Source organism: Maylandia zebra, linkage group LG15 (assembly GCF_041146795.1).
Source record: "Maylandia zebra isolate NMK-2024a linkage group LG15, Mzebra_GT3a, whole genome shotgun sequence".
NCBI lineage: Eukaryota > Metazoa > Chordata > Actinopteri > Cichliformes > Cichlidae > Maylandia > Maylandia zebra.
In genome coordinates this window covers 12,288,809-12,310,860 of record NC_135181.1, presented here as the reverse complement: position 1 = coordinate 12,310,860, position 22,052 = coordinate 12,288,809, and the positions used below count along the sequence as shown (strand labels likewise).

The following is a 22,052-nucleotide window of genomic DNA, read 5'->3' as shown; positions in this document are numbered from 1 at the left end:
CAAAGAAATTTCTTATACGCTAGATATATGCGTGCGTCTGCATATCTGGACATTGTCTTCGTGTAATCTTCCAAGGTTAGTCAGACTGAAATCTTGCGACTTAATATTTGTGAATGACTTACATTTAACTATTACCAGAATTACTAAATCCTGCCACTTGGACTGACACGTGGCTGGACACACACTTTCTATGGGAAATCAAAAAAATATGTCGTTTTGAACTGCAGTTACACTATTCTGGCTCCAATCCTGCAGTTACCTCTGTTGTCCACTAGAGACCAATAGAAGTCTTTAAAAACCGGAGGCTGCCATCTACAAGGACTCATGTTGATTATAGGTTTAACTCTTCTCTTTCTCTACATACTGCAGCTTTCTGTCCTCTGTGGCTGTAAATTACATCGTTTGAAAAAAAATAAACCACACAATCTTTTCTTGGCTTTTTAGCTAAAAAAAAAAAAAAAAAATCTGTTCTTATCAGTTTAATATCTGATACGTCCCCTACCCGGGGACCATATATTAAATTGATTTTTGGAGCAGGGAGATGGAATAGGGGCTTGCTCCGTCCACTCCACGCATCGACCTGGTATTGCAGTATTTCTAGGAACGGTGCACCCCCTGAAGCTGTGAAAAACAAATGTCATTTGACTCAACAGTTTGTGCAAAGAATTTTCTTATACGCTAGATATATGTGTGCGTCTGCATATCTGGACATTGTCTTCGTGTAATCTTCCAAGGTTAGTCAGACTGAAATGTTGCGACTTAATATTTGTGAATGACTTACATTTAACTATTACCAGAATTACTAAATCCTGCCACTTGGACTGACACGTGGCTGGACACACACTTTCTATGGGAAATCAAAAAAATATGTCGTTTTGAACTGCAGTTACACTATTCTGGCTCCAATCCTGCAGTTACCTCTGTTGTCCACTAGAGACCAATAGAAGTCTTTAAAAACCGGAGGCTGCCATCTACAAGGACTCATGTTGATTATAGGTTTAACTCTTCTCTTTCTCTACATACTGCAGCTTTCTGTCCTCTGTGGCTGTAAATTACATCGTTTGAAAAAAAATAAACCACACAATCTTTTCTTGGCTTTTTAGCTAAAAAAAAAAAAAAATCTGTTCTTATCAGTTTAATATCTGATACGTCCCCTACCCGGGGACCATATATTAAATTGATTTTTGGAGCAGGGAGATGGAATAGGGGCTTGCTCCGTCCACTCCACGCATCGACCTGGTATTGCAGTATTTCTAGGAACGGTGCACCCCCTGAAGCTGTGAAAAACAAATGTCATTTGACTCAACAGTTTGTGCAAAGAAATTTCTTATACGCTAGATATATGCGTGCGTCTGCATATCTGGACATTGTCTTCGTGTAATCTTCCAAGGTTAGTCAGACTGAAATCTTGCGACTTAATATTTGTGAATGACTTACATTTAACTATTACCAGAATTACTAAATCCTGCCACTTGGACTGACACGTGGCTGGACACACACTTTCTATGGGAAATCAAAAAAATATGTCGTTTTGAACTGCAGTTACACTATTCTGGCTCCAATCCTGCAGTTACCTCTGTTGTCCACTAGAGACCAATAGAAGTCTTTAAAAACCGGAGGCTGCCATCTACAAGGACTCATGTTGATTATAGGTTTAACTCTTCTCTTTCTCTACATACTGCAGCTTTCTGTCCTCTGTGGCTGTAAATTACATCGTTTGAAAAAAAAAAAAAAAACCCACACAATTTTTTCTTGGCTTTTTAGCTAAAATCACCTGTATTGTCTGTTGTTTCCATTTGTGGATGGTTAATAGTGCAGAAGATTGTTTTTCTGTTTTCAGGATTACATGAAAACATTTGGGAACAGATCATTTTTGTATATAATAAATCTTAGGATAGTATTGGTTTTGATGATTTATAAAACAGCTGTGTGCCGTAGCCCTGGTAGTGTGGATCCTTAGTGTGTAAAGAGTAGATACCTCATGTAATATGTGTGAATGAAAATCCATGGACTTTATAAGAGTCCTCCATTTATGGCTATGATCCTAACAAACAAGATTAATACGTTTCTTTCTCCTAGCAATCTTCCTGTTTCCTAAAGGAACACGCATGCACAATATATATGCATCAGGATGGCCGAGTGGTTAAGGCGTTGGACTTAAGCTCCAATGAGCGCATGCTCTCGTGGGTTCAAACCCCACTCCTGGTATAATTTGGAGCCTCATGACTGGTAAACTGAAATGTATCTATGGGAGCAACAATGATCAATAGGAGTTTTTAGGAATTTGCTGTGAGCAATATCCCCCCACCCAGTCACCCCCAAAAAAGCTGGGATGAAAGACAAATGAGAGGTCTGTGCCAAGGTCGCCCCCTCTCAGTCTTACTGTACATGTTATATGTAGAACCGTTGGCTTGTGCAATTAGGGAAAGCCCAGACATAACAGGAATACAGTTACCGGGAGGAGAAACATTAAAAATTTAACAGTATGTAATTATCATATTATGAAAACAATTATAACGCCAAGAAAGTTATAAAAATGAATTGAAGACGCTCCGTCTCAACGACCGCTGATTGGACTGCAGGCGACCACGTGATTTTGAATCTCATTAACCGGCATGCGCTGACCGGCGTTTCAGAAACTAAAGTGTCGTCATATATGTGGCGCCGTTTAAAAACTGAAACATGCCGACCATAGTTATATTGTGATGTTTCGGAGGTAAAACGTCAGTAAAACATCGACCTGTCCTCTACCATTTGTTAGAAGGCGACTGTGTTCTTCATTGTAACCATGAGTTAGAGTTGCAGTAAGCAGAATGAGTCGTTTCTGTCGTGCGATATGTGGGTATCGCTTCTCGGCCTTTTGGCTAAGATCAAGTGTAGTATCTGTTCTTATCAGTTACAAGGCGAGAAGCAATGTAGGATGGCGGCGACGTCGGCCAATTTTTCGGAGAGGAATACATGGTCGTATGGAACGAGGAATACCTTGAGATTCGAACTAATGGATAAAGAAAAGGATTTCCATGACAGAATTAATTTCGGACGAAGGATTCTTTATGATGCATTGAAGGTACAACCAGAGGAAATCTACTGCCTCCAGCAAAGCACGGCAAGTAAGCACTATGACGTGACTTTTTGCACGGGAGAGTACGCGGAGGAGGTGAGAAAGAGATGTGGTACAGAAGAAAATGAAGAACTAAAAAAATATATGGTAACCCCGTTATACAGGAACGATTATAGGATTTTAACGGTGCACATGTATAATCCCTGGGTTACAGAAGAGACCATTAAGTACTTCCTGGGGCGGTACGTTACAGTGCTCCCAGGGGTACGAAAAATAAAGGACGGGCTAGGCCTATGGACTGGAAAAAGACAGTTTCGGGTAAAACTTAAAATGGATATGACAACGGAAGATGGATACTGCCACCCGCCTGCAGTGTTTTCCATCGGAGCAGACAGAGGTTTTTTGGTGTATGCAGGACAGCCACAAGCATGCAGAAAATGCGGCAGTACGGGACATAATGCAGACAATTGTGAGCAGGTGAGGTGTAGGAGCTGCGGGAAAAATGGCCATATCACAAGAGACTGCAAAGAGCCTAGAAGGTGTCACTTATGTGGCTCAGATACACATATGGCAAGAGATTGCACTAGGCCCAGATCATATTCGGAAGCAGCTAAAGCAGGGACCGAGGTAGAGCGGTATGAAGAAACGGATATAGGAACAAATATTGGGGAAAGCGCACAAGAGGCGCCACCAGCAGAAAGGAATCAGACTAATGAGGAAGAAGGGGGGGGGGGGAGAGGATGGGGCCGAACAAGGAAAAGAAGAAGGCGATAAGATGGGGGAGAAGCAGTGCGAAGAAGGACAAATATGGGAAGCGGCAGCTAAGCCACGAAGAAAGTCGGCCAAAAGGCGTAGGAAAGTGAGCTCGGGAGTCCCTCCAGGAGAGACTAATTTGAAAGAAGGTAAAGGAGAGCGGATGGAAGAGGGAGGGGAGATGGGAGCGTATGTGTTGAGAGGGACGCAGACTGAATGTATGCACACACCAATGAGTGATTTAACGAGTGATGGAGACGTTGAAGAAGAAGAAGTAGAAAGTGAAGAAAAATCGGAAGATTCATTCATAAAAAATTTGCTGGCGCAAGTCAACATGGACTAATAAGGGAGGGGAAAATGGACGACAGAGGTTTTTCTTTTTTTTTCTTTTTCGGCTCTAATTTTGTAAAGTTTTCCTTTTTTTCAGGGGATATGAAGATCAAAAAGACAACTAGGAGATGGTATCTGTTTTTTCTTTTGTTTCTTTGTTATAAAATTATTAAGTGCCCTCTGCTTAGGTGTATAGATACCCCTTTTTTTACTACAAAATGGTGAGGTTCCGAATAATTACGTTAAATGTAAGGGGGTTAAAAAATGCCAGAAAAAGACAAATGGTATATGAATTTCTGTTGTTTTATAATTTTGATGTATGTTTATTACAGGAGGTACATTTGAAGGACGAGAAGGATGTTGTTATTTTTTCGGAGCAGTGGAGGGGGGGTGAATCGGCATGGAGTATAGGAGGAGTATATGGGACAGGGGTGGGAGTGTTGTGTGGAAATAAAAGTATAAAAATAAAAGAAAGTTATACGGTGATACAGGGAAGAGTGATGGTGGTAGATGTAGAAAAAAACGGGGTCCAAAGCCGGATAATAAATGTGTATGCACATGTGGATCCAAAACAAAGAAGAGAACTCCTTTTGTCGATGGACACTTGTTTTATTACAAGGAAAAATATTATAGTGGGAGGGGATTTTAATGTATCTTTAGAAAAAGAAAAATTTTCTCTCCCATTAAAGACATTTATAAGACAATACGGGTTAACGGATGTTATGGGCAGACTTCTGGGGAAAAAAGTAGGGTATACATGGAGGAATACAAGGGGGGTACAGAGTAGGTTGGACTATATTTTGATAGATAAAAAGTGTAAAATTAAAGGGGGAAAAACGATTCCGGTTCTACTCACGGATCACCAGGCGGTAGAGGTGGATTTGGAGATAGAAGGGATGGAATACGGGAAGGGATATTGGAAATTAAATAATGAGGTGTTAAAGGAAAAAGATTATAGGGATAAATTTTTAGAGATCTTCCCTTTATGGGTGAAAGTAAAAGAACTTTATGGAAAAAAAGGGGATTGGTGGGAGGATGTAAAATGCAAGATAAAAAAATTTACGATAGAATATTGTACAGATAGATCTAAACGTAGAAAAGAAGAATTTAATATGTTACAAAAAGAGATAGAACATATTTATGTTATACAAAAGGAGGGGAAGGAAAAAAATGTAGATTTGAAAATTGAAGACTTAAAGGTGAGGCAAGAAGAGTTATTAGAGAGGAAGGCAAGAGCAGAAACATATAAATTAAAACAGAAAGAGTATGAGGAAGATGAAAGGTGTTCCGCATATTTTTTTAAAAAGATGAAAAGTAGGGATAAAAGGGGGGTTATAGAGAAATTGGAAAAGGATGGGAAGGAGATTATAGGGAGGGAAAGCATGTTGGGGGTAGTAAAAGAATATTACGAGGATTTATTTAGAAAACAAAAAGTAGGGACAGAAAAAAGAGATGTTCTTTTGGGGTCATTAAAGAGGAGATTAGTAGAGGAAGATAGGGAGTTTCTGGAAAGGGAAATAACGATGGAAGAGGCATATAAGGTGGTAAAGGGAATGAAGGTAAATAGGGTACCAGGAATAGATGGATTAACGAAAGAATTTTATGAGGTATTTTGGGGAGTGATAGGGTTACATTTGTTGGAGGTCTTTAAAGAAATATTAGAGGGGGAAGAGATGGCGGAGAGTATGAGGACGGGTGTGATTTCGTTATTATTTAAGAAAGGGAATCCTCATTTACTTGATAATTATAGACCTCTCACTATGTTATGTGTAGATTATAAGATTTTAAGTAAGATAATTGCAAATAGATTGGTAGGGGTAATGTCGGATATAGTGGGAAGTGATCAAACGTGTGGGGTGAAGGGGAGACGAATTTCATGGAATATACAATTACATAGAGACATACTTGCATATGTAAAGGATAGAAAAATGGCGGCAATCTGTGTAAGTTTAGACCAACAAAAGGCATTTGATAGGCTAGATTACGAAATTTTGTGGGAGGTAATGACTAAGATGGGCTTGGGAAAACAATTTATAAGGTGGGTGAGGATCCTTTATAAAGAGATATATTCAAAAATCAAATTGAACGGGTTCCTCACGGAAAAAGTTCATCAAGCGAGGGGGTTGAGACAAGGGTGCCCGTTATCGGTGGTACTCTATGTATTATATGTTGAACCATTGGCTTGTGCGATTCGGGAGAATAAAAGAGTGAGTGGGATAATGATGCCGGGGGGGGAATGTTTGAAAATATCTCAATATGCGGATGATACTATACTATATTTAGCAGACGACGACAGTTTAAGAGAAGTTGTGGAAATATTAAAAATATATGAAGAAGTTACAGGATCAAAAATAAATAAGGAAAAGACAAAATATAAGTACTTGGGGACGTGGGAAGGTAGAAGGGAAAATATTTGTGATTATACTTTGTGTGAAGGTCCTATGGACATTCTAGGAATTTCTTTTGGGAATAAGGAGGGCGATGCTATTTGGAACTGGAAGGGGAAGATGGCAGAGGTGGAAAGGAAATTACGACTATGGAAAATGAGGAAGCTTACAATTACTGGGAAGGTGTTAGTGATAAAGAGTGAGGTGGTGCCGAAATTATTGTATCTAGGCTATGTGTTCCCGATGCCACAAGTATTTAGAGCACAAATAATGAGGGGAATATTTAACTTTATATGGGGAGGTTACGAGTACGTAAAGAGAGTACAAATGTATCAGGAGGTTGCTGATGGGGGAAAAGGGGTACCGAACATTCCGTTAAAGTTAGATACGATTTTTTATGCAAATGTGTGTACGCTGTTAAAGAAGCCATATATTCATAAATGTCAGATATTGTTATGGTTCTGGTTAGCTATTCCATACCGGTTTTTAATTGGGTGGGAAAATCAGGGGCCGAAGGCAGAGACAAGACCAGAATACTTTCAGAGGATGGTTAAGTGGGGAAAGAGACATATAGAGTGCAGGGAGGTGGATACAATACAAAATCATAAACTTCTGTATAAAAAACTGGCGAGGAATGCTAACTACAACCAGGGGATAGTGAGTTCGGAAGTTTGGGAATACGCACAGGATAAGAGTTATAAGAATGTTTTGAAAGATTTTAATTGGATGCACCTACATAGGAAATTACCTGTAAGGACTACGATGTATGCACATAATTTGGGGAAGTTAAAAGAATGTCCGAGGGATAATTGCACAGAGGAAGAAACGATTGAACACGTCCTATGGGGGTGCAAATATGCAAAAAAGGTATGGGCTGGAATGAAGAGGAGGTATAAGGGACTAGAGGCTTTGACATATGAGGAAATAACTTATCTTAGGCCTAAGGATAAAAAGAAGGAGGAAAATAAAATACGTTGTATGTTGTTATCAATTACAAAACTTAAGATATGGAGGGCAAGACAGGGGTATATAAGGGGGGGGTATGAATGGAAAGAGATGGGAACAATAAAGGATATAGAGAGGGAATTTGAGGGGATATATCGGCATGAATTACAAAGATGGGGAATAGACACGATTAAGGACAGGTGGAAGGATTACTATGAATGATGTAAAAGATGTTTTTGTGAAATATGAAAAGTATTTAATGGAATGTTGAGCAAATGGAAATGTAAGATGGTGTTGTAAGTAAAAATAAAAAAGGAAAAAAAAAAAAAAAATCTGTTCTTATCAGTAGGCGAGAAGCAATGAAGGATGGCGGCGGCGTCGGCCAATTTTCATGAGAGGAATGCATGGACGCATGGTACAAGAAATACTTTGAGATTTGAACTTATGGAGAAAGAAGAAGTTTTCCACGACAGAATCAACTTTGGACGAAGGATCCTCTATGAAGTTTTAAAGATACAGCCGGAGGAGATCTACTGTCTTCAGCAGAGCACGGCGAGTAAACACTACGACGTGACCTTTTGCACGGGACAGTATGCGGAGGAAGTAAGAATGAGGTGCATCGGAGAAGAAGATGAAGAACTGAGGAAATATACGGTAACTCCATTGTATAGGAATGATTATAGGATCTTAACTGTACACATGTACAATCCTTGGGTTACTGAAGAGACTATTAAGTATTTCCTGGGAAGATACGTTACTGTACTCCCAGGAGTACGGAAAATAAAGGACGGTTTGGGCCTATGGACCGGAAAAAGACAATTTCGTGTCAAACTTAAAGTGGATGCGGCCACCGAGGACGGGTATTGTCACCCGCCCGCGGTGTTCTCTATTGGAGCGGATAGAGGCTTCCTGGTTTATGCAGGGCAGCCTCAAGCATGCAGGAAATGTGGTAGCACTGGGCATAATGTAGACAAGTGTGAACAAATGAGGTGCAGGAGTTGTGGAAAAATTGGCCACATAACAAGAGACTGCAAGGAGCCTAGAAGGTGTCATTTATGTGACTCGGATGCGCATATGGCAAGAGACTGTACTAAGCCCAGGTCATATTCGGAGGCGGCAAAGGTTGGAATCGAGGTTGAACATCACAGAGAAGCGGACATAGAAACTGATACTGGAGAAAAAGCACAGGAGGTGCCACCAGCTGCCGAAAATCAGACTAATGAGGAGAAAGCTGGGAGTATGGAAGATGGAGTGGAACAGAGAAAGGAGAAAGGAGAAACGATTTGTGAACAGGATGCCGAGAAGCAAGGGGAGGACGGTCAGATATGGGAAGTGGTAGCTAAGCCACGGAGAAAAACTGCCAAGAGACGGAGGAAGGTGAGTTCGGGCGCTTCTTCAGAAGAGACTAAGATGAAAGGTAAGGAGGGCAGAGAGGAGCGGACTGAGGAGGTAGGGAATGAGGAGGGGTACGTCCTGAGAGGAACACAGACTGAATGTATGCATACTCCTATAAGTGACTTAACAAGCGATGGGGACATAGAAGAGGAGGCCGAAAGTGAAGAAAAGTCAGAAGATTCCTTTATAAAAAACTTATTGGCACATGTTAATATGGACAGTTAAAGTTGGTAATTTTATTTTTATTTTTCTTTGTTGTTGTCTCCGGATCTTAAGTTTAAATATGTCCCCATGGTTTTGTTTTTGTATTTCCTTTTTGTTGTTGGGATATGGGGAAAATTCGAATAATTACGTTAAACGTAAGGGGGCTTAAAAATGCCCGAAAGAGACAAATGGTTTATGAATTTTTATTAATTTATAATTTTGATGTTTGTTTATTGCAAGAAGTACATTTAAAGGATGAAGGGGATGTTGCTGTTTTTACGGAGGAATGGAGAGGAGGAGAATCTGCGTGGAGTATAGGGGGGGTACATGGGACAGGGGTTGGAGTGTTATGTGGAAATAAAAGTATACAGATAAAGGAAAGTTATACGATAATACAGGGAAGGGTGATGGTCGTAGATGTGGAAAAAAGCGGGATGCAAAGTCGGATAATAAATGTGTATGCACAGGTGGATCCAAAGTTGAGAAGAGAACTTTTTTTTAAAAATGGATACCTGTTTCATGACAAGAAAGAATATTATAATGGGAGGGGATTTTAATTGTTCTTTGGAGAAGGAAAAATCTTCCCTCCCCTTTAAGACATTCATAAAAAAATACGGTTTGATAGATGTAATGGCCAAATTACAGGGGAAACGAGTAGAGTATACATGGAAGAATACAAGAGGGGTGAAAAGTAGATTGGATTATATATTGGTAGACAAAAAGTGTAAAATAAAGCGAGGGAAAAATAATACCGGCACTGTTCACGGATCATCAAGCTGTAGAGGCGGAATTGGAGATAGAAGGAACGGAATTTGGAAAGGGATATTGGAAATTAAATAATGAAGTACTTACGGAAAAAGATTATAGGGAAAAATTCTTAGAGCTCTTCCCGTTATGGGCAGAGATGAAAAATCTATATATGAAGAAGTTAGATTGGTGGGAGGATGTAAAAAATAAAATTAAAAAATTCACAGTGGATTACTGTACGGAGAGGTCAAAATCAACAAAAGAAGAATTTTGTACGCTACAGAAAGAGATAGAACATACTTATGTAAAACAAAACGAGGGAAAAAATAAAAATATGGACGAGAAAATAGAAAATTTAAAATTGAAGCAAGAAGAATTACTTGAGAGGAAGGCAAGGGCTGAAATATATAAAATAAAGCAGGAGGAGTACGAGGAAAATGAGAAATGTTCAGCTTTCTTTTTTAAAAAAATGAAAAGTAGGGATAAAAGAGGGGTTATAACGAAATTAGAGAAGGATGGGAAAATGATCGAGGGGAGGGAAAATATGTTAAAAGTGGTGAAAGAATATTATGAGGATTTGTTCAGGAAAGAAAAACTAGAGGGAGAGAAGGGGGATTTCTTCTTAAAGAAAATAAAGAAGAGATTAACGGGAGAAGAAAGGGATAGGCTAGAAGGAGAAGTGACAATAGATGAGGCATATAACGTGATAAAGGGAATGAAGGCAAATAAAGTGCCGGGAATAGATGGTCTGACAAAGGAATTTTATGAGACGTTTTGGGGAGTGGTGGGGATACATTTGTTGGGGGTTTTTAAGGAAATCATGGAGGGAGAGGGGATGACAGAGAGTATGAAGATGGGCGTGGTTTCTATATTATTTAAGAAAGGTAATCCACATCAACTCGATAATTATAGACCTCTAACCATGTTATGTGTGGACTACAAGATTTTGAGCAAGATACTCGCAAATAGACTCGTAGGAGTAATGTCACACATAGTGGAGAAGGATCAAACGTGTGGGGTCCAGGGGAGGCAAATTACTTGGAACGTACAATTACATAGGGATATACTTACATATGTAAGAGATAGAAATATAGCAGCAATTTGTGTTAGTTTGGATCAGCAAAAGGCGTTCGATAGGGTAGATCATGATTTTTTGTGGAGGGTAATGGAGGAAATGGGGTTAGGAGAGGTTTTTATAAAAAGGGTAAAAATTTTATACAAGGGCATAAACTCAAAAATTAAACTAAATGGTTTTCTTACAGAAAAAGTGTACCAAACAAGAGGTTTGAGACAAGGGTGTCCATTATCTGTCGTACTTTACGTGCTTTATGTCGAACCTTTGGCCTGTGCAATAAGGGAGAGCCAAATAGTGAAAGGGATAATGATGCCACGGGGGGAAAGCTTAAAAATATCGCAATATGCAGATGATACGATATTATATCTGGCAGATGATGACAGCCTAAGGGAAGTGATAGAAATTTTAAAAGCTTACGAAAAAGCGACGGGATCGAAAATAAATAAAGAGAAAACAAAGTACAAATATTTGGGGATATGGGAGGGTAGAAAAGACAACATTTGTGAATTCACTTTGTGTGAAGGTCCTATGGACATTTTAGGAATTTCATTTGGAAATAAGGAAGGTGATGCTTTCTGTAATTGGAAAGAGAAGATGAATGCGGTGGATAAAAAAATAGGCCTATGGAAAGCAAGAAAACTTACAATATCGGGGAAAGTTTTGGTCATAAAGAGCGAGGTAGTGCCGAAACTATTACATTTGGCCTATGTGTTTCCGATGCCTCAGATTTATAGAGTACAAATAACGAGGGGGATATTCAAATTCATATGGGGGGGGTTATGAGTATGTAAAAAGAGTACACATGTATCAAGAAATTGCAGATGGTGGGAAAGGGGTACCGAACGTTCCTTTAAAGTTGGATACAATATTTTATGCAAATGTTTGTACATTATTGAAAAAGACTTATATGCATAAATGCCAAATATTGTTATGGTTTTGGTTAGCGATACCATACCGGTTTTTGATTGGGTGGGAAAATAAAGGTCCCAAAGCAGAGTCTAGACCAGAATATTTGCAGAGGATGGTTAGATGGGGGAAGAAACATTCGGAATGTAAAGAGGTGGATACAGTATTAAATCATAAATTTTTATACAAAAAACTGGTATGGAAAGCTAATCACAATCAGGTAACGGTGAGCCCGGAAGTGTGGGAACTTGCACAGGACAAGAGTTTCAAAAATGTTTTAAAGGACTTTAACTGGATGCACTTACATAAAAGGCTACCAGTGAGGGTCACAATGCATGCACATAATTTGGGGAAACAAAAAAAGTGTCCAAGGGAAAATTGTGTAGAAGAAGAAACAATTGAACATGTACTATGGGGATGTGAATACGCTAAAAAGGTATGGGAAGGGGTAAAGGGGAAGTACAAAGGGTTGGGGATGGTGACGTATGAAGAAATCACTTTTTTTAGGGCTAAGGGCAAAACAAATGAGAGACATAAAATACGTTGTATGTTGTTGTCAATTATTAAGCTTAAATTATGGAAGGCAAGACAGGGCTGCATAACGGGGGGATTTAAATGGGGGGAAATTGGGACGATTAAGGCTATAGAGAAGGAATTTGAAGGGATATATTGGTACGAACTACAAAAATGGGGAATCGATACGATTAAGGATAGATGGAAAGATTATTTTTTGAAAGTACCCAAAAGGAGGTGGTAGATAAAGGGTAAGGGGTAAAGTGGGGAGGGGGAGATAAGGAGTAATATGATAAGTTATTTGAAAATGTTACTTTGTATGGGGAAAGATGAAAATAGGAATTTTTTTTTTTTTTTTTTTTTTTTTGTTATGAACGAATGTTGGGAGAAAAGTGAATGTAACCTTATCATTTTAAAGGAAAAGGTAAACTGTTGGAATTGTTGTGGAAAGAAAATAAAAAGAAGGAAAAAAAAAATCTGTTCTTATCAGTTTGGGCGAGAAGCAATGAAGGATGGCGGCATCGTCGGCCAATTTCTCTGAGAGGAACGCATGGACGTATGGAACAAGAAATACGCTGAGATTCGAACTTATGGAGAAAGATACGCAATTTCATGACAGAATAACCTTCGGACGAAGAATCCTTTTTGAAGCCCTAAAGATACAGCCGGAGGAGATCTTCTGCCTTCAACAGAGTGCTGCAAGCAAGCACTATGATGTGACCTTTTGCACTGGAGAGTATGCGGAAGAAGTGAGAAAGAAGAGTATCGTGGAAGAAGATGAGAAACTGCGGAAATATACGGGGACCCCTTTGTATCGGAACGATTATAGAATTTTAACGATACATATGTATAATCCTTGGGTCACGGAAGAGACTATCAAGTACTTCCTGGGGAGATACGTTACTGTCCTCCCAGGAGTACGGAAAATAAAGGACGGCCTCGGCCTATGGACTGGAAAGAGACAATTTCGCATCAAATTGAATGCGGATATGGACAGCGAGGATGGATATTGCCATCCGCCCGCAGTATTTTCCATTGGAGCGGATAGAGGCTTCCTAGTTTATGCAGGGCAGCCTCAAGCATGTAGGAAATGCGGAAGTACTGGACATAACGCGGACAAATGTGACCAGGTGAGGTGCAGGAGTTGTGGCAAGCTTGGTCATATAACAAAGGACTGTAAGGAGCCCAGAAGATGCCACCTATGTGACTCAGACGCACATATGGCGAGAGACTGCACTAAGCCCCGGCCATATTCGGCCGTGGTGAAGACTGGACTCGTTGAGGAAGATCGCAGCGAAGTGGAAATAGACTCTGACGCCGGAGAAAGGCCACAGGAGCCGCCACAAGCTGCTGGAAATCAGGCTAACGAGGATAAAGCGGGGAGCGCGGAGGAGGGGACGGAGCGGCGAGAGGAGAAGGGGGAGAGGAGTCCCGAGCAAGACGGTGAGAAAGAGAAGCAGGGGGAGGATCCCCAATTGTGGGAAGTGGTCGCAAAGCCACGGAGAAAATCTGCAAAGAGGAGGAGAAAGGTGAGCCCGGCCACCTCCTCGGAAGAGGTTAAGACAAGAGACCAGGAAGTCAGGGAGGAGGTTTTGGAGGAAGGTGGGAACGTGGAGGGGTATGTATGGAGAGGAACACAGACTGAGTGTATGCATACCCCGTTAAGTGACGTGACAAGTGACGGGGACATGGAAGAGGAAGGTGAGAGTGAAGAAAAGTCAGAGGACTCCTTTATAAAAAACTTATTGTTACATGTTAACATGGATAGATAAAGACTATGGGAGAAGAGCAAAAATTTATCAAGTGTCTTATCGCAACCCTTTTTCTTTGTTTTTTTCTTCTTTTTTTCATTTTTTTCCTCATTCTTTTTTTGTTTAATCCTGCTCTTAGTGCTCTACTTGCCCTTCTGTTTATGGTATGGGGAAAATACGAATAATTACTTTGAATGTTAGGGGGCTAAAAAACGCCCGAAAGAGGAAAATGGTCTACGAATTTTTACTATGTTATAATTTTGATATTTGTTTGGTACAAGAAGCCCATCTAAAGGATGAGGGGGATGTTGTTGTGTTTACTGAGGAATGGAGGGGAGGGGAAGCCTCTTGGAGCATGGGGGGGGGGGGGGGGGGGGGGGGGGGTACATGGGACTGGAGTTGGGGTGTTATGTGGGAATAAAGGTATCCGGATAATGGAGAGCTATACGGTAATACAAGGAAGGGTAATGGTGGTGGATGTTGAAAAAAATGGGACCCAATGCCGGATAATAAATGTGTACGCACAGGTGGAGCACGGGCTACGTAGGGACCTCTTCCAAAAATTGGACACCTGTTTCTTGACTAAAAAGGACATTATTGTGGGAGGGGACTTTAACTGCTCTCTGGAAAAGGAAAAGTGCTCCCTCCCCTTTAAGACCTTTATTAAAAAATATGAATTAATAGATGTAATGGGGAAACTACAGGGAAAGCAGGTGGGGTACACATGGAAGAACTCAAGGGGGGCGAAAAGTAGGCTAGATTATATTCTTGTAGGAAAAAAGTGTAAAATAATAAACGGAAAAACTATACCGGCTCTTTATACAGACCACCAAGCTGTGGATGTGGAGCTTGAGATAGAAGGGCCTGACTTTGGAAAAGGGTACTGGAAGTTTAACAACGATGTGCTTGCTGAAAAATCCTATAGGGAAGGTTTTATAAAAATCTTCCCTTTATGGGTAGAGATGAAAAGCTTATACAGCAATGTTGTGTTTTGGTGGGAGAACATAAAGAAAAAAATAAAAAAGTTCACGGTCGATTATTGCTCAGAGAGAGCAAAGTTTAGAAAGAAGGAGTTTGACATAATACAAAAAGAGATAGAACATATTTATGTACGCAAAATAAGGGAAAGGAAAAAATAAAGGAAGGGTATTTGGAAAATTTAAAAATAAGACAGGAAGAATTGCTCGAGAGGAAAGCAAGGGCTGTAATATATAAACTAAAGCAGGAAGAGTATGAGGAAAATGAGAAATGCTCCTCATATTTTTTCAGAAAGATGAAGATAAGAGATAAGAGGGGGGTTATAAGGAAATTGGAGAAGGATGGAAATGTGATTAGGGGGAAGGAAAACATGTTAAAAATGGTGAAAGAATATTATGGAGAATTGTTCAAGAAGGAGAACTTGGATGAGGGAAAGGGGGAGTTTTTTATAAGATCCCTAAAGAGAAGGTTACCGGAAGATGAAAGAGGCAAGTTGGGGGGGGAATTGACAGTAGAAGAGGCACACAATGTGATAAAGGCAATGAAGGCTAATAAGGTGCCTGGTATAGATGGCCTAACAAAAGAATTTTATGTGGCTTTCTGGGATATGGTGGGGATACACCTTATAGGGGTTTTTAAGGAAATCGTGGAGGGAGAAGAGATGTCAGATAGTATGAAAACGGGAGTGGTGTCCATACTGCTTAAGAAAGGAAATCCAAACCATCTAGACAATTATAGACCATTAACTATGTTGTGCGTGGACTATAAAATCTTGAGTAAGATTTTGGCAAACAGGCTAGCAGGAGTCATGTCGCACATAGTAGAGATGGATCAAACTTGCGGGGTACAGGGGAGGCAGATCACATGGAACTTACATCTACATAGGGATGTACTCACATATGTAAAGGAGAGAAACATAGCGGCAATATGCGTTAGTTTGGACCAGCAAAAAGCGTTTGATAGAGTAGACCACGCTTTTTTGTGGAAGGTAATGGACGGATTGGGCCTAGGAGGGGTTTTTACAAAATGGGTAAAAGTCCTATATAAGGGCATAAATTCAAAAATAAAAATTAATGGTTACCTTACGGACAAAGTACAACAAACAAGAGGATTGAGGCAAGGGTGTCCACTATCGGTGGTGCTCTTCGTGCTTTACGCTGAACCCCTGGCTTGTGCAATAAGGGAGAGTCTAGTCGTAAAGGGGATAACGCTGCCACGGGGCGAGAGCTTAAAAATATCTCAATACGCGGACAATACGATATTATACCTGGCAGACGACGAAAGTTTAAGGGGAGTGATAGAAATCTTAAATGATTACGAAAAAGCAACAGGATCGAAAATAAACAAAGAGAAGACGATGTATAAATATCTTGGGAAGTGGGAAGGGAGAAAGGATAACATTTGTGATTTTATGTTGTGTGAAGGTGCTATGGACATATTAGGAATTTCTTTTGGGAACAAGGAGGGGGACGCCTTATGCAACTGGAAAAAGAAGATGACTGCAGTAGATAGAAATTTGGGATTATGGAAAACAAGAAAACTCTCAATCTCAGGGAAAGCGTTGGTCATAAAGGCTGAGGTGTTGCCAAAGTTGCTACACTTGGCCTATGTTTTTCCGATGCCGCAAAAGTATAGAGCTCAATTAATGAGGGGGATATTTAAATTCATATGGGGGGGTTATGAATACGTAAAAAGGGTGCAAATGTACCAAGAAATAGCAGATGGTGGGAAGGGGGTGACAAACGTCCCATTGAAGTTGGATGCAATATTCTATGCAAGTGTTTGTACACTATTGAAAAAGACATATATGCACAAATGTCAAATCCTGTTATGGTTCTGGTTGTCGATACCATATCGGTTCTTAATAGGGTGGGACAACAAAGGCCCTAAAGCGGAGACTAGGCCGGAGTATTTCCAGCGAATGGTAAAGTGGGGGAGGAGACATACGGAATGTAATGAGGTGGATACAATTGTAAATCACAAGCTACTATACAAAAAATTGGTACAGAAATCTAATGTCAACTTAGTAATGGTGAGCTCAGAAGTGTGGGAACGGGCTCAGGATAAGAGTTTTAAGAACGGATTAAAGGATTTTAATTGGTTGCACCTGCATAGAAGACTACCAGTAAGAGTCACAATGTATGCCCACGATTTGGGGAAACAAAAAGTTTGTCCAAGGGAAAATTGTAAGGAAGATGAAACGATTGAACATGTATTATGGGGATGTGAATATGCAAAAAAGGTGTGGGACGGGGTAAAAGGGAGTTATAAGTGCTTGGAAAACGTGACATATGATGAAATTACCTCGTTCGGGGTTAAGGGAGTGGGAAAAGAGCAATATAAAGTACTTTGTATGCTGTTATCAATTGTAAAGCTTAAATTATGGAAAGCAAGACAGGGTTTCATAACGGGGGTGTATAAATGGGGAGAAATTGGAACAGTTAAGGCAATAGAGAAAGAATTTGAAGGTATATATTGGCACGAACTAGAAAAGTGGGGAAGTGACACAATTAAGGATAGGTGGAAAGCTTTTTTCTTAAACCCACCCAAAAGAAGGTGGTAAGTGACAGGGAGCGAGATAGTAGGTATGTGTTGGTTGTTATTGTTTATCAAAATGTTCTTTGCTTCGTGTGTTGGAAATCGGATTTAGCTCGGGAGAATGCTCTTTGGGATGGAAAGAAATGAAGAAATGTAAATGTTGTGAAAAAAAAAAAAATGATAAGATGTTTGAACTATTTGGAATATGAATGTAAAGTGTGGAGATACTTTGAAAAGAAAATAAAAAAAGGAAAAATCAAAAAAAAAAAAAAAAAATCTGTTCTTATCAGTTTAATATCTGATACGTCCCCTACCCGGGGACCATATATTAAGTTGATTTTTGGAGCAGGGAGATGGAATAGGGGCTTGCTCCGTCCACTCCACGCATCGACCTGGTATTGCAGTATTTCTAGGAACGGTGCACCCCCTGAAGCTGTGAAAATCAAATGTCATTTGACTCAACAGTTTGTGCAAAGAAATTTCTTATACGCTAGATATATGCGTGCGTCTGCATATCTGGACATTGTCTTCGTGTAATCTTCCAAGGTTAGTCAGACTGAAATGTTGCGACTTAATATTTGTGAATGACTTACATTTAACTATTACCAGAATTACTAAATCCTGCCACTTGGACTGACACGTGGCTGGACACACACTTTCTATGGGAAATCAAAAAAATATGTCGTTTTGAACTGCAGTTACACTATTCTGGCTCGAATCCTGCAGTTACCTCTGTTGTCCACTAGAGACCAATAGAAGTCTTTAAAAACCGGAGGCTGCCATCTACAAGGACTCATGTTGATTATAGGTTTAACTCTTCTCTTTCTCTACATACTGCAGCTTTCTGTCCTCTGTGGCTGTAAATTACATCGTTTGAAAAAAAATAAACCACACAATTTTTTCTTGGCTTTTTAGCTAAAATCACCTGTATTGTCTGTTGTTTCCATTTGTGGATGGTTAATAGTGCAGAAGATTGTTTTTCTGTTTTCAGGATTACATGAAAACATTTTGGAACAGATCATTTTTGTATATAATAAATCTTAGGATAGTATTGGTTTTGATGATTTATAAAACAGCTGTGTGCCGTAGCCCTGGTAGTGTGGATCCTTAGTGTGTAAAGAGTAGATACCTCATGTAATATGTGTGAATGAAAATCCATGGACTTTATAAGAGTCCTCCATTTATGGCTATGATCCTAACAAACAAGATTAATACGTTTCTTTCTCCTACCAATCTTCCTGTTTCCTAAAGGAACACGCATGCCGAGTGGTTAAGGCGTTGGACTTAAGCTCCAATGAGCGCATCCTCTCGTGGGTTCAAACCCCACTCCTGGTATAATTTGGAGCCTCATGACTGGTAAACTGGATGGAATCTATGAGAGCAACAGATGTGATTTTTAGGCATTTGATGTGAGCAATATCTTTCCCACAAAAAAGCTGTGATGCTGAACCCAAAGGGAAAATTGTTAAATGGTTAATGGAAAAACTCCAAGCTTTTGGATTAATTACTAAAATTAATGGCTATAAAAAGAAGCTCACTGTTAATAAAATGAATACATTAAAATTGGGAGGGGTCACCTCTTTGAAAGGCAGTTACACTCTTTTCAACATAACATTGCAAAGAATTTGGGTATTTCATTATGTGTGTGTATGGAATTAAACAGAAAAAGACTAAATCAATTCTTACAAAGCAGCTTGAACTCAGCCGGGCTTGTTTTTGTTAGCTGGCTTGACAAATCCTAAAACTCAGTCAGAAGTGGTTCCTCAACGTTCTTTTTAAACAGTTTTCCTGCTTCCCACTCTGTGCACAATCAGAGGGGTTTTTCTGTATGTTTTGGGGTGCAATGTATAACTAATGTAGAGAAACTTAGCTTGCGTTAATGATACTAAATAAATCTAGTTACTTCATCCAGTCACATTACAAAGAAAGAAAAATAAAGATGCCACATAGTGATAAAAGAGACTATTTACCCTCAAATTATTTTCAATTTAAAATGCTTTAAAAGGGCTTATATGACCTTCAATACACAATTGTATTATTTTGATTTACATTAGAAACAACATCCCAAAATTTTCAGAAGACAGTTTTAAATATTTTTAGACCAACTTTAATCCAAATATGGAAAAAAAAAACCCTCAAAGTCACTGTTAAACAGCAAGCAGCTGTCAATTTATTTAACTTCGGATCCTTGCTCCTTTCATATCAATTATTAATAAGGGGGGGAAAAATGCTGCTGCCAACACGGTAGCTTTGATCTGCAATTTAAAGAAGGCAAAGAAAAAGAAAACATATTCTGGAACCTGTTATTAAAATGTATTTAAACTCCTTGAGCATTTTCACAGTAATCCACTGTAGTCTGCAGTTAAAACACTGCAAACATTTATCCAGAGATCATGAGCAGTCCATGGCCAAAAAGTAGCACTTCTCCTGACAGTTTGCGTTTATTTCTGTGTGATGGGGAATGAATTCTGGTCCATCAACTCTCCAACTCTCTCCTGGAGTGTTTGAACCACCTCTGCAAGAATGAACACGTGCGTGTCGTCAAGATCCTTGAGGATGAATTTCTTTCCCAATGCCATCGTTTCATCCAGGTACAGGAGAAATTGTTTCATGGCAGGATCACTGCAGGAAGAGAAAGTTAAAGTTTCGGCTACTTAAAAACAGATTTCTGTGAAGCTAACTACAAATATTTCTTGGCAAAGTTACAACCTTACCATTCAACAAGGACACCTTTGTGCACGTTGACCATATTGACAGGTGCAGAGAAATGGACAGTCGAAGCTGATTAAAGAGCTGAACACCTGCAGCACAGTAAACAAACCGACAGCTGAAGGCCTCAGGTAGAAGCAGCTTTACGGCAGCTAAACCATTATTAAGCCACCAAACAGTCAGATAAACGCGTCACATGTTTTCGGACATTTTAATAATACTTTTATTACCATTACAACAAAGAAAATACTTGTAAACGTTCCAGTACAGCGTATGCTAGCTCTTTGTTTTAGCACCGGTTAGCATTTTGCTGCTACCATTAGCTCAAAATAGCATGGCCACAGGCATGTTCTGCTACATACCACGATCTTAAATATCTAAAAGAGCAAACTTCATGTACATACCTGTCTACAGTTAAGCGAAGGATTAACATAAAGCAACAAACAGCCGTTTATCTACCCGAGATCTCCAGCTGTTCCTGTTAAGTTTTCAAGGCATTGATGGGTTATGTAAGGTGTGCGCCAAGGGACAATCTTCTGATGTCCAAATATCGCGTTAGCGTGTTTTAAAAGTTTTTGCTGCTTCTGTGCTGCTTTTCTGTGCTTGGTAAAAGGTATCATATCAATACCGTGGGTTTAAAAAACTACGCTGTGTATAGATGAGTGAGTATTATGAAAAAAATAATGCAACATTCGTACCCAAGTGCATAAAATCCATTACAAAAACTGCATCATGACATTGATGCAAAATGTAAGTTAAGATCCAGTATAAAATACAGTACTGTGCCATTTCCCTCCTTCTGTCACTAACAGGAAAACTATGACAACTTGATACATACATACATATATATATATATATATATATACACAAACACTCAGAACCACTTATAAGGTACAACTGCTCTGCTGCTCCTTAAGGCAAATATCCAATCAGCCAGTCACGTGGAAGTATTTTAGTGCACTTAAGCGTGTAGACATGACAACCAAGATGACCTGCTGAGGTTTAAACTGAGCATCAGAATGGAGAAGAAAGGTGATTTAGGTGACTTTGAATGTGGGCTGATTGTCGAGTACTTCAGAAATTGCTGGTCACTTGAGCTACAACCATCTCTAGGATTTATAGAGACTGATCCAAAAAGAGAGAAAATATCCAGTGAGCAGGAGTTCTCTGGGTAAAAATGCCTCAGAGGAGAATGGTCAGACTGTTTTGAGCTGACAGGAAGACAACAGTAACTATGATAATCACTTTTTTATATTCAATGTATGCAGAAGAGCATCTATGACTGAACAAAACTTTGAACCTTGAAGCAGATGGGCTACAGCAGCAGAAGAATAAGGTAAGAATAGGAAACTAAGGTTTCCGAGGCTGGTTTAATGGTGTAGGAAATGTTTTCCTGGCACAATTTAGGCCCCTTAGTTCAACCCATTTATTGTTCTGGACCATGTCCATCCTTTTATGATAACAGTGTACCCATCTTGTGATGGCCACTTCCAGCAGGATAAGACATCATGTCACAAAGCTCATATCATGTCATACTGGTTTCTTGTAGGTGGCAATGAGTTCACTGAACTCAAATGACCTCCAGTGACCAGATGTTAATCCTCTTGAGCACCTTTGGGATGTGGTATATTCCTATCATGGATATTCAGCTGACAAATCTGCAGCACCTGTGTGATGGTATCATGTCAATATGGGCCAAAATCCCAGAGGAATGTTTCAAGTACTTTGTTGTATTTTGTACTTTGTATATAGAAATGCAT

At 39.6% G+C, this 22,052-nt stretch overlaps 1 protein-coding gene, 3 non-coding genes and 2 pseudogenes across 5 annotated transcripts; 5 read left to right on the top strand and 1 right to left on the bottom strand.

Annotated features, from left to right (window-relative positions):
* Positions 1 to 424: 424 nt before the first annotated feature.
* On the top strand, positions 425 to 617 carry LOC112433335 (U2 spliceosomal RNA). Its single transcript, XR_003023470.2, has one exon. It is a non-coding gene; the product is annotated as a U2 spliceosomal RNA (small nuclear RNA).
* Positions 618 to 1,083: 466 nt separating this feature from the next.
* Positions 1,084 to 1,273, top strand: LOC112433617 (U2 spliceosomal RNA). The gene has a single exon (XR_003023588.2). It is a non-coding gene; the product is annotated as a U2 spliceosomal RNA (small nuclear RNA).
* An 852-nt stretch (positions 1,274 to 2,125) lies between these two features.
* Positions 2,126 to 2,208, top strand: trnal-uaa (transfer RNA leucine (anticodon UAA)). The gene has a single exon. It is a non-coding gene; the product is annotated as a tRNA-Leu (tRNA).
* Positions 2,209 to 2,844: 636 nt separating this feature from the next.
* Positions 2,845 to 2,960, top strand: LOC112432011 (U2 spliceosomal RNA; annotated as a pseudogene).
* A 14,847-nt stretch (positions 2,961 to 17,807) lies between these two features.
* LOC112436076 (U2 spliceosomal RNA) lies at positions 17,808 to 18,012 on the top strand (annotated as a pseudogene).
* Positions 18,013 to 19,724: 1,712 nt separating this feature from the next.
* On the bottom strand, positions 19,725 to 20,852 carry gtf2h5 (general transcription factor IIH, polypeptide 5). Of its 2 annotated transcripts, none has more exons than XM_004541713.5 (3): positions 20,752 to 20,852; positions 20,298 to 20,384; positions 19,725 to 20,205 (listed from the first exon to the last, which is right to left on the bottom strand). In XM_004541713.5, the coding sequence occupies exons 2-3, from the start codon at positions 20,330 to 20,332 to the stop codon at positions 20,025 to 20,027; spliced, it is 216 nt and encodes a 71-aa protein (XP_004541770.1). In that variant the 5' UTR covers positions 20,333 to 20,384; positions 20,752 to 20,852; the 3' UTR covers positions 19,725 to 20,024. The 2 variants fall into 2 exon arrangements, with proteins under 2 accessions (XP_004541770.1, XP_004541769.1); XM_004541712.4 differs by having other exon boundaries at positions 20,697 to 20,845.
* Positions 20,853 to 22,052: the final 1,200 nt, after the last annotated feature.